At 39.6% G+C, this 14,076-nt stretch overlaps 1 protein-coding gene across 1 annotated transcript; it reads right to left on the reverse strand.

Annotated features, from left to right (window-relative positions):
- Window positions 1-561: 561 nt before the first annotated feature.
- Window positions 562-13,725, reverse strand: LOC135711426 (trypsin-1-like). The gene is made up of 3 exons (XM_065234297.1): window positions 13,668-13,725; window positions 911-1,401; window positions 562-849 (listed from the first exon to the last, which is right to left on the reverse strand). Exons 1-3 carry the CDS (start codon window positions 13,723-13,725, stop codon window positions 562-564), a joined length of 837 nt encoding a protein of 278 aa, XP_065090369.1.
- Window positions 13,726-14,076: the final 351 nt, after the last annotated feature.

Here is a 14,076-nt window from a genome sequence, read left to right on the forward strand (position 1 = left end):
GTATGGTGATTGTGGTCTGCTAAGAACTTTTAACGTGGAAGGCCCCCTCCTGAGACGAAAAGTCTCGCAGAAGAGTGGTCCCCTTGAGCGACTTGATTGGACGCCGCCTACTACTAGAGCGAGTACGCACATGAAACCAACAAAGTAGGATTGCCGCTGGTTCGATAGCCATTCCCGAAAGATCCCATCGCTTCGTGGGATGATTCATTTTCCAGCAAATTTAAAATCGATACACCAAGAACCAAGAACGCCGTGCAGGTGGAATTTCATGGACGGATTCTAAAACTGAAGACTGGCTAGTTGGTGATATCGAAGCGGAACCGAAACCGTTGCTGTGGTAGAAGAAAATAATGGGAAGTTTGTTTTGCTGTTCTTTTATCGGTGACCTTCTATTTTGTTAATTGTGTGTACCTCTACCTACCTCTGAGAATGAATGGATTTCGCACGGTTGGTTGTAAAAGAGTGTTTTGAATTTACTTGGTAGGCAGAATTTTAATTTTGATTTCAAACGGGTGTGTTGTAGTTGTGAACTAGCCATTAAAAAACGTTTAAAATTTCAGATTATCTCATATTCTCCTTGATCCAATCGACATAGCTGGCCACATTTGTAAAAATGGCCGGTTTCTCCTCCATTCCGCAAGGAACCGCTCCCCACGAAGCCACACCAACTAGCACCGGATTTCCGCCTTCCTCATCGAACTTGACAAGTGGGCCACCGGAATCTCCAGAGCACACGCTTCGAGATCCATCCCGCGGTCCAGCACAGATATTGGACAGGGCGTCTGGATCACCTTCCTGAAACCAGTATTTGTAGCACGTTCGGAAATCCACTATTGGGAGCACTGCTTTCTGGAAAGAGCAAAAAAAAACCTCACAATCTCAGTCTACCAGAAACTTCCCAACAACTCACCATCAACCGTTTCGGATACATTGGCCTTTCGGTCGTCGAGATAGAACCCCACCCGCTAGCAACGCAATCTCCGGAGAACTTCTCGTACTGCTTAGGAAGCTTAATCGGGACAATGAATCGATTCAACTCGAACGGTTTGTCAACCAGAATCAATCCGATGTCGAACGGGCAGACTCCACCGCAGTAACTGCGATGATTGGTATACTTGGTGACACGTCTCCGCTGTTCGTCACCATCGTTCACCGTAGTGTCGTGCTCCCCGGCGACGACCTCGATCCAGCCACGTTTGGTGTACCGGACGCGACAGTGAGCCGCCGTAAGGACCCAGTTCCGGTTCAGCAGAGATCCTCCGCAGAAATGGATCGGAGCACGGGGGTGGTTCGGTCCCAGGTTCCACTGGAGGGACATTTGGTACGGGAACTCGTAACGGTTGGCTTCCAGTCCGCCGATGATTTTATCGATGGTTGAATTTTTACCGGGATCAGAGCATGCTGGGAAATATACAAAGCCCATTATTCGTCGTTTTACGCGTTATTCAGTTATTCAGTCAAGAAAGCTGCTTTTAGTAAATCAATATATTTTGGTTAAAAATATGACATGTAACGGATATATTCTGGTTTTTCGGATTGATCATGGCTACCAGTCAGTGTAAGAAATATTGATCTGGATCATTATAATTTCGTTCAATGCTATATTTGCATAACGGCCGTTTGAAAGGATGTATGCAAACATATCGGAAAGACTAAAATCATGATACGGCCACTTAAGGGACACCAATTATAGGATTATTATTGAAAAATAATTTAGCTGTTTTTTGGATTTTATTCGCTCCCTGCGCCGCACCGAGTGTATCGCTCATTGTGTGGATCGATTTCTCTAAGATAAGTTGTAAAAGAGTGTGCGAAGCAATTTGGAGAACCAGACACTCTTGGTCGAGTGTTGTGCGATGCATGCCCAAAATTGCTTTGCAAACACTCTGAGACGCTCTCCAGCGCTGGCTATAAGTATTCAACCTAAATGATTAATTGAAGAAAATGCTATTAAGTTACGTGACCCAAATTGATAAGGAATACCTACTTTGTGAATTTAAAACCAGTTTTCTCAACAATTGTGCGTGTTTTAAAAAATCTCACTAGACGTATGGATTCAGGAAGCTCTATTCAACAAAATTCAAGCCTAGTATTCAAAGGAAGGAGCCAAAATCCATCTTGGCTGAACATAAAAACCAAACTTGCTTAAAGAAATAATCATCACGTATGGATTCAGCAAAAAGTCCATTCAATGAAATACAACATTATTTTTTAAATATATGAGCCGAAATGCAATTTGGCAGAACTGAAAAACCAAATTTCTATAAAAATACGTATGGATTCAGCAATTCTATGAAATCTACGCCTATTTGTCAAGGAAGGAGCCAAAATTTAACTTGGGTGATTAAGAAACCCAAAATTTCTTTAAAAATACGTATTTTTATGGGTGTAAACCCAATTTTCTCAACAAATGTGCTTGCTTAAAAAAATCTACCATCAGGTATGAACACACGAAGATCCATTATATAAAATCTCAGCGTAATTTTCAAAGGATGTGAATCTCACAAGAACGAGGAAGGGGTCTAGGGGAGCGGAATCTACGTTAAAAGTCAGTTAAATCACTTCAGTATAGCCTAGGCAACCCGGCAGCACCAGCAAATCAGCCAAGCAACTAACCGACCCAACGACGAGCAAGCAAGCCCTCTCCTTCTTCTGGAAGTGAGAGTCCCCAAGCAAGCCCTCTGTCGACGGTAACCAAGGCAACCACCGAGTACCGATCAGCAAACACCATCAGCCTACTACTTGGCACGGAAAGTCCTCTTATTTGAATAAGTAGTGCAATCCAGCCAAATCTCGAGTAGGATGATGCTCAGTTACGACAAGTAGCACTGCAGCAGATTTGAAAGTTAAGAAATTTAGATCGAATGCGAAAATCGGGCGACTACTGTGGGCTGAGCACATCGTAAACCTGTCGGATAACGACCCAATGAAAACGGTTCTTGGTAGCGACCCGACTGGAACAAGACGAAGATGTGCGCAGCGAAGGGGATCGATCAGATTGAAGGCGACTTACCTAGTGAGTTGCAAAATAAGATTAGGAATGATGTTCGATAAGATCCGTTTTCACCAACTGAACCGATTTCAAGGACCTGACATGCCGTACCGGTCTAGTACCAATTTATGTAAAAAATCTATAAAAGAACAAGGTGATATTCTACAACATAATAAGCAAAGCGAGTATCCATCCCCGAAGGCATTAGCGATACTCTATAGCAAAGGAACGATCCTGTTTTTACGATGGGAGGCAAAATCGGAGCAGCTCTAGGAGTCCGTGATGTTCCGTGATATTATTATACGATGCTTTCCGAACGCGAATATTGTTCTACCCGACTTAGTTACAAATAAAATAAAAAAAACAATTTATCACAATTCAGGGTAAACATGTCAGAAGGGTCTAACTCGAAACGTAAACAATGACTTGGATCGTCGATTTCTTAAGAATGACTACATACCCACTCAAAGTAACTAAATCATCTGACAGAAATATATTTGTTCAGATTCCGTGGGTGCAAGAGAAATCGACGTTCAAAGTCATTGTTTACGTTTCGAGTTATACCCTTCTTCTTTTTCATTTATTTAACGTCGGTCTCTGTTCCGCAATCTAGTGCAAATCCCCGAGGGTCATCAATTACCATCCATTGACGGCAATCGAATGTGCAGGAAGGCAGCTTCCACACCTGCGTAGGATATCGCACCCATTCAACATACATGGGCCGGGACCAACGGCTTTATTTTGTTCCGAAGGAAGACGTGACCAGAGATTTTTATGCCCCAGAAAAATCCCACCGACCTCGGCTGGGATTGAACCCAGACCCATTGGGGTGACAAAGCAGTCACGCTTACCACTACACCACCGGCGCCGGCTATTTCGAGTTATACCCTTCTGACATGTTTCCCCTGAATTGAATCTACACTTCACGGCGAATGAGAACGACTCAAATTTGAGTTTAGTTCACTCATAATCGCCAAAAGTGCAGGAACGCAGCGATGAGTTAAATTTGTCTTATGGTTTCCTGTGGAAAACCTAAAAAATCTGCCGGAAAATGAGGAAATTGACGAAAATTTTATTCAGTCTCGGAGTAGTACCAATAGACTGAGTGAATCCAATCTTTACTTTTCTCACCTTCTAGCATAGAGGTAACTCTAAGACTAGAAGGTCCCGAAATAACGTGCTCAACTTTTTGGCTCAGCTCTGGTACTCTCTTCGGTCCCAAGCTAATCGATTCACCCCTCGAAACATAGGAAAAACCAATAACCCCTCATTTTATCTGTCAAACTTTCATAGCGAATCAAAACAAACATAGTGTAGTAATAGAATTTCAACTAGAATAGGGTACGTTAATCGTTTGCTTGGGACCAATAGGCTACTAAAGTGGTGAGCCAATTTAAAATCGTAGTTTCGTATTGATTGTTGCTTGAACTCTTCAGCTAGCTCTTTTATCGGTCATTTGTGGTCCTGAAAGAACCGATGGCTTGGAAGCTTGGAAACCAGTTTAGAACAATGCTATGGAATTTTTTTCCTCAATGTTCTTGGATATGATAGCGGTGCGGAAATGAAATATGTGTTAGGGAAAACACATCAATCACAGAAACTGAGCATGTACCGTCCGGTTCATGCTTTTTATGCAAATTTTAAGCCTCTTCTATTAAGAGAATTCGACAAGAGGGCTTAAAATTTGCATCAAAAGCCATAAAGATAGGTACCGTCTGGCATGTTCAGTGCTCGGTATCAATATTCAGCGACTGTGTTAGGGAAAACACCAATGCACAGTGGTCCAGAATGCAGATTTAGGTGGAATGATATGTTTTGAGCCTGAAATTGAAACTTTAGACTAAAAGTCTCTTCTACAAAGTTGTTCCTTATAGTTAGGCCCTCATTTTTATGACAATGAATTCTAGGGTGGTTCCTATTATCATTAAAATAAAAAATCTAACTTTTTTGTTTGAATAAATTAAGGTATACATTCTTCGGCAAAGTTATAGCTGAGCTAATTTCAAGCAACTTTGTAGAAAATTACTTTTTTGTATCTCTTAAATTGGCCGATTAAGAGCTATTTTCTTGAATTGAGTTAGGGTGGCTCTTAAAAAAACAGTTTTTTTTGCTCTATTTTTCTTATTTCGAATTTCTCAGCAAAGGTGTCTTCAGATAACTTTTAGATCTTAAGAAGGCGCAGATTTTTGCTGCACAAAGCTTGTCAATATCTTTCGCCGATCAAGAGTTATTGACGTTTTTATACTAAAAATATGCACTTTTCAAATGTTAATATCTCTGTTTGGGACAAACAAAAAAAAAGTTTTTTTGCAGCATTTGAAAGGGCGTATGTTATTCTCAATAATATGAAAAAATTGGAGGTATGTTATTTTTTTAAACTCGTATAAAATCAATTTGAATTTATTCATATTTTTTACTATATTTGAGTATATCTTTTTTGTTAGAAAAGATACGGGCAACAAATCCAGCTATAAAACATTCGTCTTAAAGAGTTTTAAAAGTCTTTAGAAGATGACTTTCATGATAAATTTCAAATAAAAAAGTTATTGGCAAAAGATGGATTTCATAGGACCACTCTAATGACAAATTTGTATAAAATGTGCTAGTACATTTGTTTCAATATTTGGACATTTAGTGTCTTCGAAGAAGTTTTTGTTCTTAAAAATTCCCTTCTTTTGGTGTTTGCAAATGTCAGGGTGGTCCTCAAACTAGAGAATTTTTAAAACTAACTTTTTTGTTTTACAAAATAAAAACATGTACTGTTTGAAAAAGTTGTAGCTAAATTAATTGCAAGCAACTTTGTCGAAGAAAATTTTTTTCTATCTCTTATCGTTCTCATTTTAGAGTATTTTTTCGGAGTTGACTTAGGGTGTTCCTGGAAAAAATAGTTTTTTAGTAATAACTTTTTTATTTATAATTTCTCATGAAAGTTATCTTCTAGAGACTTTTAAAACTCGTTTAGACGAATGTTTTATACCTGAATTTGTTGCCTGTATCTCTTCTAATAAAAAAGATATACCCAAATATAGTAAAAAATATGACTAAATTCAAATTGATTTTATACGAGTTTAAAAAATAACATACCTCCAATTTTGTCATAATGTTGAGAAATACATACGCTCTTTCAAATGCCGTAAAAAAACTTTTTTTTTTGTTTGCCCCAACCAGAGATATTAACATTTGAAAAGTGCATATTTTTAGTATAAAAACGTCAATAACTCTTTATCGGCGAAAGATGTTGACAAGCTTTGTGCGGCGAAAACTTGCGCCTTCTTAAGATCTAAAAGTTATCTCAAGACACCTTTGCTGAGAAATTTGAAATAAGAAAACTAGAGCAAAAAAACTGTTTTTTCAAGAGCCACCCTAACTCAATTCAAGAAAATAGCTCTAAATCGGCCAATTTAAGAGATACAAAAAAGTAATTTTCTACAAAGTTGCTTGAAATTAGCTCAGCTATAACTTTGTCAAAGAATGTATACCTTAATTTATTCAAACAAAAAAGTTAGATATTTGATTTTAATCATAATAGGAACCACCCTAGAATTCATTGTCATAAAAATGAGGGCCTAACTATAAGGAACAACTTTGTAGAAAAGACTTTTACTCTAAAGTTTCAATTTCAGGCTCAAAACATATCATTCCACCTAAATCTGCATTCTGGACCACTGTGCAATGTCTCGTGACAAAACGCACGGAATTTTTGGCTTATTCAATTGATAATAAAAAGCAAAAATTGTTTGAATTTCTTTGCTAATTTTTTTCATCGCGAGATATTCGCGATCAACCATATAAATTCGTAAATCTGTGTCTGGAATGCGCTGTTCTCAGTCAATCGGTGATAATGTTCAGTATTATAGCAACAATTGCACATTCGTGCAATTTTCGATGGTGACCTTTTGAATATTGATAAAGTGTTTATTTTAGCAGAATCGTAGATGACAGTCCAATCGATTAACTTGTTTAAAATTAATATCCATCTGCTATTGACAGAATTATAAGTGGTCAAACCATGACCACTTTTCGTAACGCGGTCGATTTTGGTTTTTTGAAATTGCACCCCCAATACGTTGCCGAAAGACGTAATCCTACGTCTAAAAATATTAATTCAAATTAAAATCATTCATGTAGCATCAGCACAATTAATTACCAAAAATTCGGGGAGCTCTGACATCTTTTGTTACAGATTTACCACTTTTACGGATATTCTTAATATTCCGGAGGCCAGCAAAGTGCGCATGCTAGTTCTAGATCGAAACTTATTCATGCAACATCACAACGAGTGCATTAAAAAAACAAAAGCTTTAGAATATTTTTAACGAATTGCCCACTTTTAAGGATATTCCAGATCGTCCGGACGACCGTTCCGTGGCCAGCAGAGTGCACATGCTGGTCTCAAATCCAAATTCATTCATATAGCTTCACAACACATGATTTAAAAAAAAATCGCGGAGGTCTAAAATATTTGTTACGAATTGACCAATTTTACGGATGTTCTGGATCTCATAATTACGATAATCACGAAGCTCTGCGATCAGTTTTAGCTCGAAGTTCGATGATAGATTTAGCAACTAGTGGTCTAAAAGTGCCAAAACGTGCGTTTTTTAGTTTATGTAAAAACGGTCCATTTAAGCCATAAAGTGTCTTCGGAGAAGTTTGTGCACTAAAAAGCCCCTTCTTTTGAGCTTAGCCATTTCAATATTAATCCACCTAGCAAAGAGATGAAATATTTATCTTTTTTGTTTTTTTTTTTAATATTCCATGTATTTGTCAAGGCTCAAATGCGTTAGCTTTGCGGAGCCGAATATTTTTTACATTATTGTGTGTGAATATCATTTTCTTACAACTAATGTTAGTAGAACGGGGGCCGATAACACGCGGTTTACTCGAGATTAGGGATTAAATTTATTGATCATTTGGAGGGAGGACAAGGGAAAGCATTTTGAACTAATTTAAAACTTAAACGTAAAGGATGACTAAAACACAAAACATTAAACACATACATCAACAGCTTTAAGAAAGTCGTAAATAAGCTTCATAATGTCGATATCACGGCAAGCCAAGACGCCTCTAATTGGCTTAAAGGGTTGTTTTCCTCGGACCCTAAGGGAATCACACAGAACGGATCTCGCCTCATGATGCAAGGAGCAGGACCAAACAACATGCTCGATGTCGTGATAACCGTTTCCACAGGTGCACAAGTTGCTGTCGGCAAGCGTAATACGGAAGAGGTGGGCGTTTAACGAACGGTGATTGGACATGAGCCTGGACATTACACGAATAAAATCACGACTCATATCCAACCCTTTGAACCAGGGTTTGATCGACACCTGTGGGACAATAGAATGTAGCCATCTTCCCAGATCACCATCATTCCACTTTTGTTGCCAGTTGGCGAGGACTTGCTGACGAGAAATCGTGAAAAATTCGTGGTAGGCGATTTGTCGCTCGTAAATATCGCCTTCCATAGCACCCACCTTGGCCAGCGAGTCCGCTTTCTCATTGCCCGGGATAGAGCAATGAGAAGGGACCCATACCAAGGTGATGACATGCGAGCTGTTTGATAAAGCACTCAATGACGATCGTATTTCCTGGAGGAAATACGCCGAGTGCTTTATCGGCCTCATTGAACGCATAGCCTCCAGGGAGCTTAGGCTATCCGTAAAAATGAAATAATGGTCAGGTGGAAGTGAGGCAATACGCTCTAATGTGTACGATATAGCTTCTAGTTCAGCAACGTATACCGAATACTCCAAAACCAGTGGATGCATTTATCACCGACCCATCTGTGAAAAATCTCTTCTTGGTGGGGACGTGGCGGTATTTGTTCGCAAAAAAAGTTGGGACAATCAGGGAACGGTGAGGCTCTGGAATTCCTTGAATCTCCTGCCTCATTGTGAGATCGAATCTCACGGAAGAACAACTGAAATGATGGGAGACAGCGCGATTGGGGTTGAACGAGGAGGGGCCGATGTCCAGAGTCATGTACTCGTAGTACAAGCTCATGAATCGTGTTTGAGGATTCCGCTCTAGCAGCTTCTCAAAGTTTTCGATCACCAGCGGGTTCATGACTTCACAGCGGATGAGGAACCGGAACGATAAATCCGCAAAACGATTTGTTAAGGGGAGGACGCCCGCAAGAACTTCAAGACTCATGGTATGCGTCGATTGCATACAACCTAGCGCGATTCAAATGCAACGATATTGAATCCTTTGGAGCTTCAATATGTGCGTCCCCGCCGCCGATTGAAAGCAAAAGCTACCGTACTCCAAAATCGAGAGAATGGTGGTCTTGTAGAGTCTTATCAGATCTTCCGGATGGGCTCCCCATGAAGTGCCGGTAATGGAACGAAGGAAATTGATTCGCTGTTGGCATCTCTGCCTCAGATACGCTATGTGTTTTCCCCAAATGCACTTGGAATCGAACCAGACACCTAAATACTTAAACGACATGCTGTGAGTGATTGTTCTACCCATAAGTTGAAGCTGAAACTGTGCTGGATAAAGCTTACTAGAAAAAAACAATCATCTCTGTTTTCTCCGGAGAGAATTCGATACCCAGATTTATTGCCCAAGTAGACAAATTATCCAAGGTATCTTGCAATGGTCCTTGCAGGTCCGGTGCTGTTGGTCAAACCATGGAAACCACGCCGTCATCTGCAAGCTGCCTTAGCGTGCAATTTTCGACCAGACATTCATCAATGTCTTTGACATAGAAATTGTACAGGAGGGGACTTAAACATGAGCCTTGTGGAAGACCCATGTTGCTGATTCGTACAATTTCCGTGTTGCCATGAAAGAAGCTCATTCGTTTCTCGGACAACAAATTAAACAGGAAATTGTTGATAATCGGAGAAAGCCCACTCGCATGGAGTTTGTCCGAAAGGATGTCGATGCAAACAGAATCAAACGCCCCTCTAATGTCGAAGAAAACTGAACCCATCTGCTGTTTTTTAGCATAGGCTAATTGGATTTCAGTTGAAAGCAACGCAAGGCAGTCGTTCGTCCCTTTGCCCCTACGGAATCCAAATTGCGTATTTGAGAGTAAGCCATTCGCCTCGACCCACTTGTCCAGACGAAGAAGAATCATTTTTTCTAACAGCTTCCGAATACACGACAGCATCGCGATGAGACGGTACGAATTATGATCCGACGCGGGTTTACCGGGCTTCTGGATGGCGATAACTCTCACTTGTCTCCAATCATCCGGAACAACGTTGAGCTCAAGGAATCGATTGAACAAGTTCAACAATCGCCTCTTTGTGACTTCTGGGAGGTTCTTGAGCAGGTTGAACCTTTTTTGTTAGTCGAGATAGCAAAATGGTGTCTTGAGCAAAGTTTTAGACAATATTAAAACAAACATTTTTGCTAAATACGTCAACCCTATATCTCTTATGTTTACAGAAATATGTCATTTTTTGGTATGAGCCTTCCGAAAAGCATTTTTTGCAAATAACTTTTCAGGAAGTAATTTTTTGACATTAGTATGTTCTACACTTATGTTTATGTTTTTTTTTTTTAAATACGCCATTTTGTCTTGGGAAGCAAGTCCCTATCTTCAATCCAGTATTTTAGGATCGTTTATGGCCGCCACTATCTGGCTGATTTTCTGGTAGGGAACATAAGATTTGAAGTTTGGGTTGTGTCGTTTGACGTGTAAACGATCAAATTTAAACGTTTACACGTCAAACGACACAACCCAAACGTCAAATCATATGTTCCATACCAAAAACTCAGCCAGATTGTGGCGGCCATAAGCGCTCGTAAAATGCTGGATATTTCTTGAGATATACAAGGTTTTGATTCAACATTAGCACTATTTGCAAGGCCAATAGCTCGAAGTCGGGCAAAATTGGGCAAACCAGGTTGATTACATTTGAAAGTATACTTAAAATGCTGCCCAATGCATACCAAATCATTAGTATTCTTTAGTATTCTCTGCTGATCTGCCTATTACCAAACTATAGTAAACCGTGTACAGATAATCGTTTTCTTGCATTTATACATAGAGGCTCCTTCATACGTCACTTACTATTGGTGTTGAAGGAAGAAAATTAGAATTCGGTTAAATCGAAGTACGTGCAAAAAAGAGCAGGCGTGTGGTAAAAGTTTTGATACCAAATTCTAAATTGTAGTGAGCGGTTGACAGGACAAGGAAGTGATTCTTAGTGTCTATTGTAGTGATTGGTTGACTGAATAAACAGTGGTTCTTGTGGCAGGTGAGTCCCTGAGTCTATTGTAGTGCTAAAAAATTACTGTACTACGATTGGTGATTCACAGTGTCGGTAGTTGTGACCGATTGATTGAACGAACAGTGGTCCTTGTTCTTCCCGTAATGTGCTTTTCGGTGTTGGTTGTAGTAACCGGTTAACTGAATGAACATTGGTCCTTGTTCCTCCCACTATTTGAGTCCCGGTGTCTGTAGCAATGTGTCATTTTCTTTCGAACGTGACCGGTTGTATATAATTACGACAATGAGCTCTGGAATATCTTTTTTGGTTGCTTCAGGTAAGTGCAATTTGTTTTGATCACTATTTGGAACGTTTGAAAATATGTGTTTTACTTTAAATATTTAGAAACTATTGACAAACGTGAGTTGTTTAATATTTGGAGGAGAACCGTAGGGAACCAAAATAAAAATTGGGTTGCGTAGCTTCTAGTTCCATCTACCGATGCACGATCCGATGGTGAAACAGAAGTAAGCGACAATTCTGAAAGTGACGAGGAAATGGGTAACGATAAAAAATTTTTCTTTGATATCATATGGAACGGTTGATGAAATATAACTATATTCTGATATAGTTAGTAATTATTTGAAGTAGTAATATTGTTTTTAATGTTCATAAAAAACAACAGTAGCACAACTATACGGGAAGTCGTGACCCTATAGTTTGGTAATAAGCAGATTGGCAGAGAATACTAAAGAAGGCTAATGATTGGGTATGCATTGGGCTGCATTTTAAGTATACTTTCAAATGTAATCAACCTGGTTTACCCAATTTTGCCCAACTTCGAGCTATTGACCTTAGAAATAGTGCTAATTTTGGATCAAAACCTTGAATATCTCAAGAAATATTGAAGATAGGGACATGTTTCCCAAGAGAAAATGGCGTATTTAAAAAAAAAACATTGCTTCCTGAAAAGTTATTTGCAAAAATTTATTTTCTGAAGGCTCTTACCAAAAAAATTACATATCTCTGTAAACATAAGAGATAGAGGGTTGACGTCTTCAGCAAAAATGATTGTTTTAATATTTTCTAAAACTTTGTTCAAGACACCATTTTGTATACAGCTTTCCCCCGGAGAACGCGTTACCCACTGAGTTGCACCCACCGCTTTTTCTCGGCGGGGTTTCAACCAGTCGGGCTGATTTTTTGCATGTGGGTAGGGTCAATCGAGAACTAGTCACTCGCAGAAAATCAGTGCGCTTGGTTGAAAACGCACCGAGACAAAGCGGTGGGTAGAACTCAGTGGGTAACGCGTTCTTCGGGGGAAAGCTGTATACTTATTTTTCAAGCACTGGGTGTTGCGCCGCTTAAGCAGTGCTCCCTCGCCCGTTCCTTTAGACCACCCGATCGTTGCGTTACTATTCAGGTATCTCAGTATTCAGTATCTCGACAAATAAAAAAAGTAAATTTTTCATCTCCCTGCTAGGTGGATTAATCATGAAATAGCTAAGCTCAAAATAAGGGGTTTTTTAAGTGCACAAACTTCTCCGAAGACACTGTATGGCTTAAATGGACAGTTTTCGCACATAACTAAAAAAACGTACGTTTTGCCACTTTTAGACCACTGTGTACCGGTGCGAAAGTTAAAACATAAATTAACAAATGGTGATAGTTGCTAACTAAAATAGCAACGGCTAAAGTTGTCAAACTAGCAACCTGAATAGCAACGCAACGATCGGGTGGTCTAAAGGAACTGGCGAGTGCTTGAAAAATAAGTATACAGCTTTCCCCCGAAGAACGCGTTACCCGCTGAGTTCTACCCACCGCTTTGTCACGGTGTCACTTGTTACGTAGCATCAAATTTCACTCTCACCATAAACAGAACCATTCCTTAACAATCCATAAATTAAACGGTTATGTTTATCACCCAAATTTTTAACCTACTGAAGACTGCTCAGTCGGCACCCGAAACCTTTTCCTCGTTTAGTAACCTCCTTTAATTGTTTTCGTATGTACACTTCACGCATATTCAACCTAAGTAAAATAAACACAACTCGCTGTGTCGCTTTGACCTCAATAGCCTTCTCCAAAATAAAGACACATTCAATGTTCAACCGTAGAACGTTTAAGATGATTATCCGAAGTCCACATGCCACAGCTTACAGTAACAATTTAAGCTGACCAGTAAGAACAGATGCTGATTATTGGTTAACACCAGGCTGAACATAAAGTTGATTAGTAGTGCATAAAGCGAATTGTATCCCCATAATTCAACCTCAATAAGTTAGCTGATCTAAAGACAGAACAATACTACTCCACAAATCAGAAATTGTACCTTTATTGACTAGACTAGCGGATTTGATTTGGAGGGTTAAGCAGAATTTACTGAGAAGTTTAAGCACAATTGAATTAATAGAATAATAAGTAATTTTGAATGATGACTAGCAATTCCTTCGTATTCCACATTTTTAATAAACTAAATTGCTGCTACTTTTAACTTTGCTCCTTACCACCACTAGATATCCATAACGTCAAACAGCAAACCGCTATCCAATGGATCGATGCCATATTATGCAATATTCAGCGAACCACAACCACAATCCGATTCTGCTCCTTTCCAACTCAAACCTTTACCGATGAACTGCCCCGTTAGCTCCGGATCAGGTCCTATTTATAAGCTATCCTAGTTCCTATCTGCCACTCCGTACAGAAACCAGTAATGCACACAGCCAATTATCTTCATTGATAAATTATTAGCCAACCGTGACCCTAACCTGTTCAATAAGTTCTTAACCCGTCTTCTGTGAACCTACCGCGGCCACCTAACGGAAACTTTTCCCGGTCTCATCCAATCCACTCAGGACGACCAACCCAACTCTCACTATTTCGTTCTCCTCCGATGACTAGGCTGCAATGATT

This window comes from Ochlerotatus camptorhynchus, unplaced genomic scaffold, assembly GCF_037179485.1.
Source record: "Ochlerotatus camptorhynchus isolate MF236.1 unplaced genomic scaffold, CSIRO-AGI_Acam_v1.1 ptg000432l, whole genome shotgun sequence".
Lineage (NCBI taxonomy): Eukaryota > Metazoa > Arthropoda > Insecta > Diptera > Culicidae > Ochlerotatus > Ochlerotatus camptorhynchus.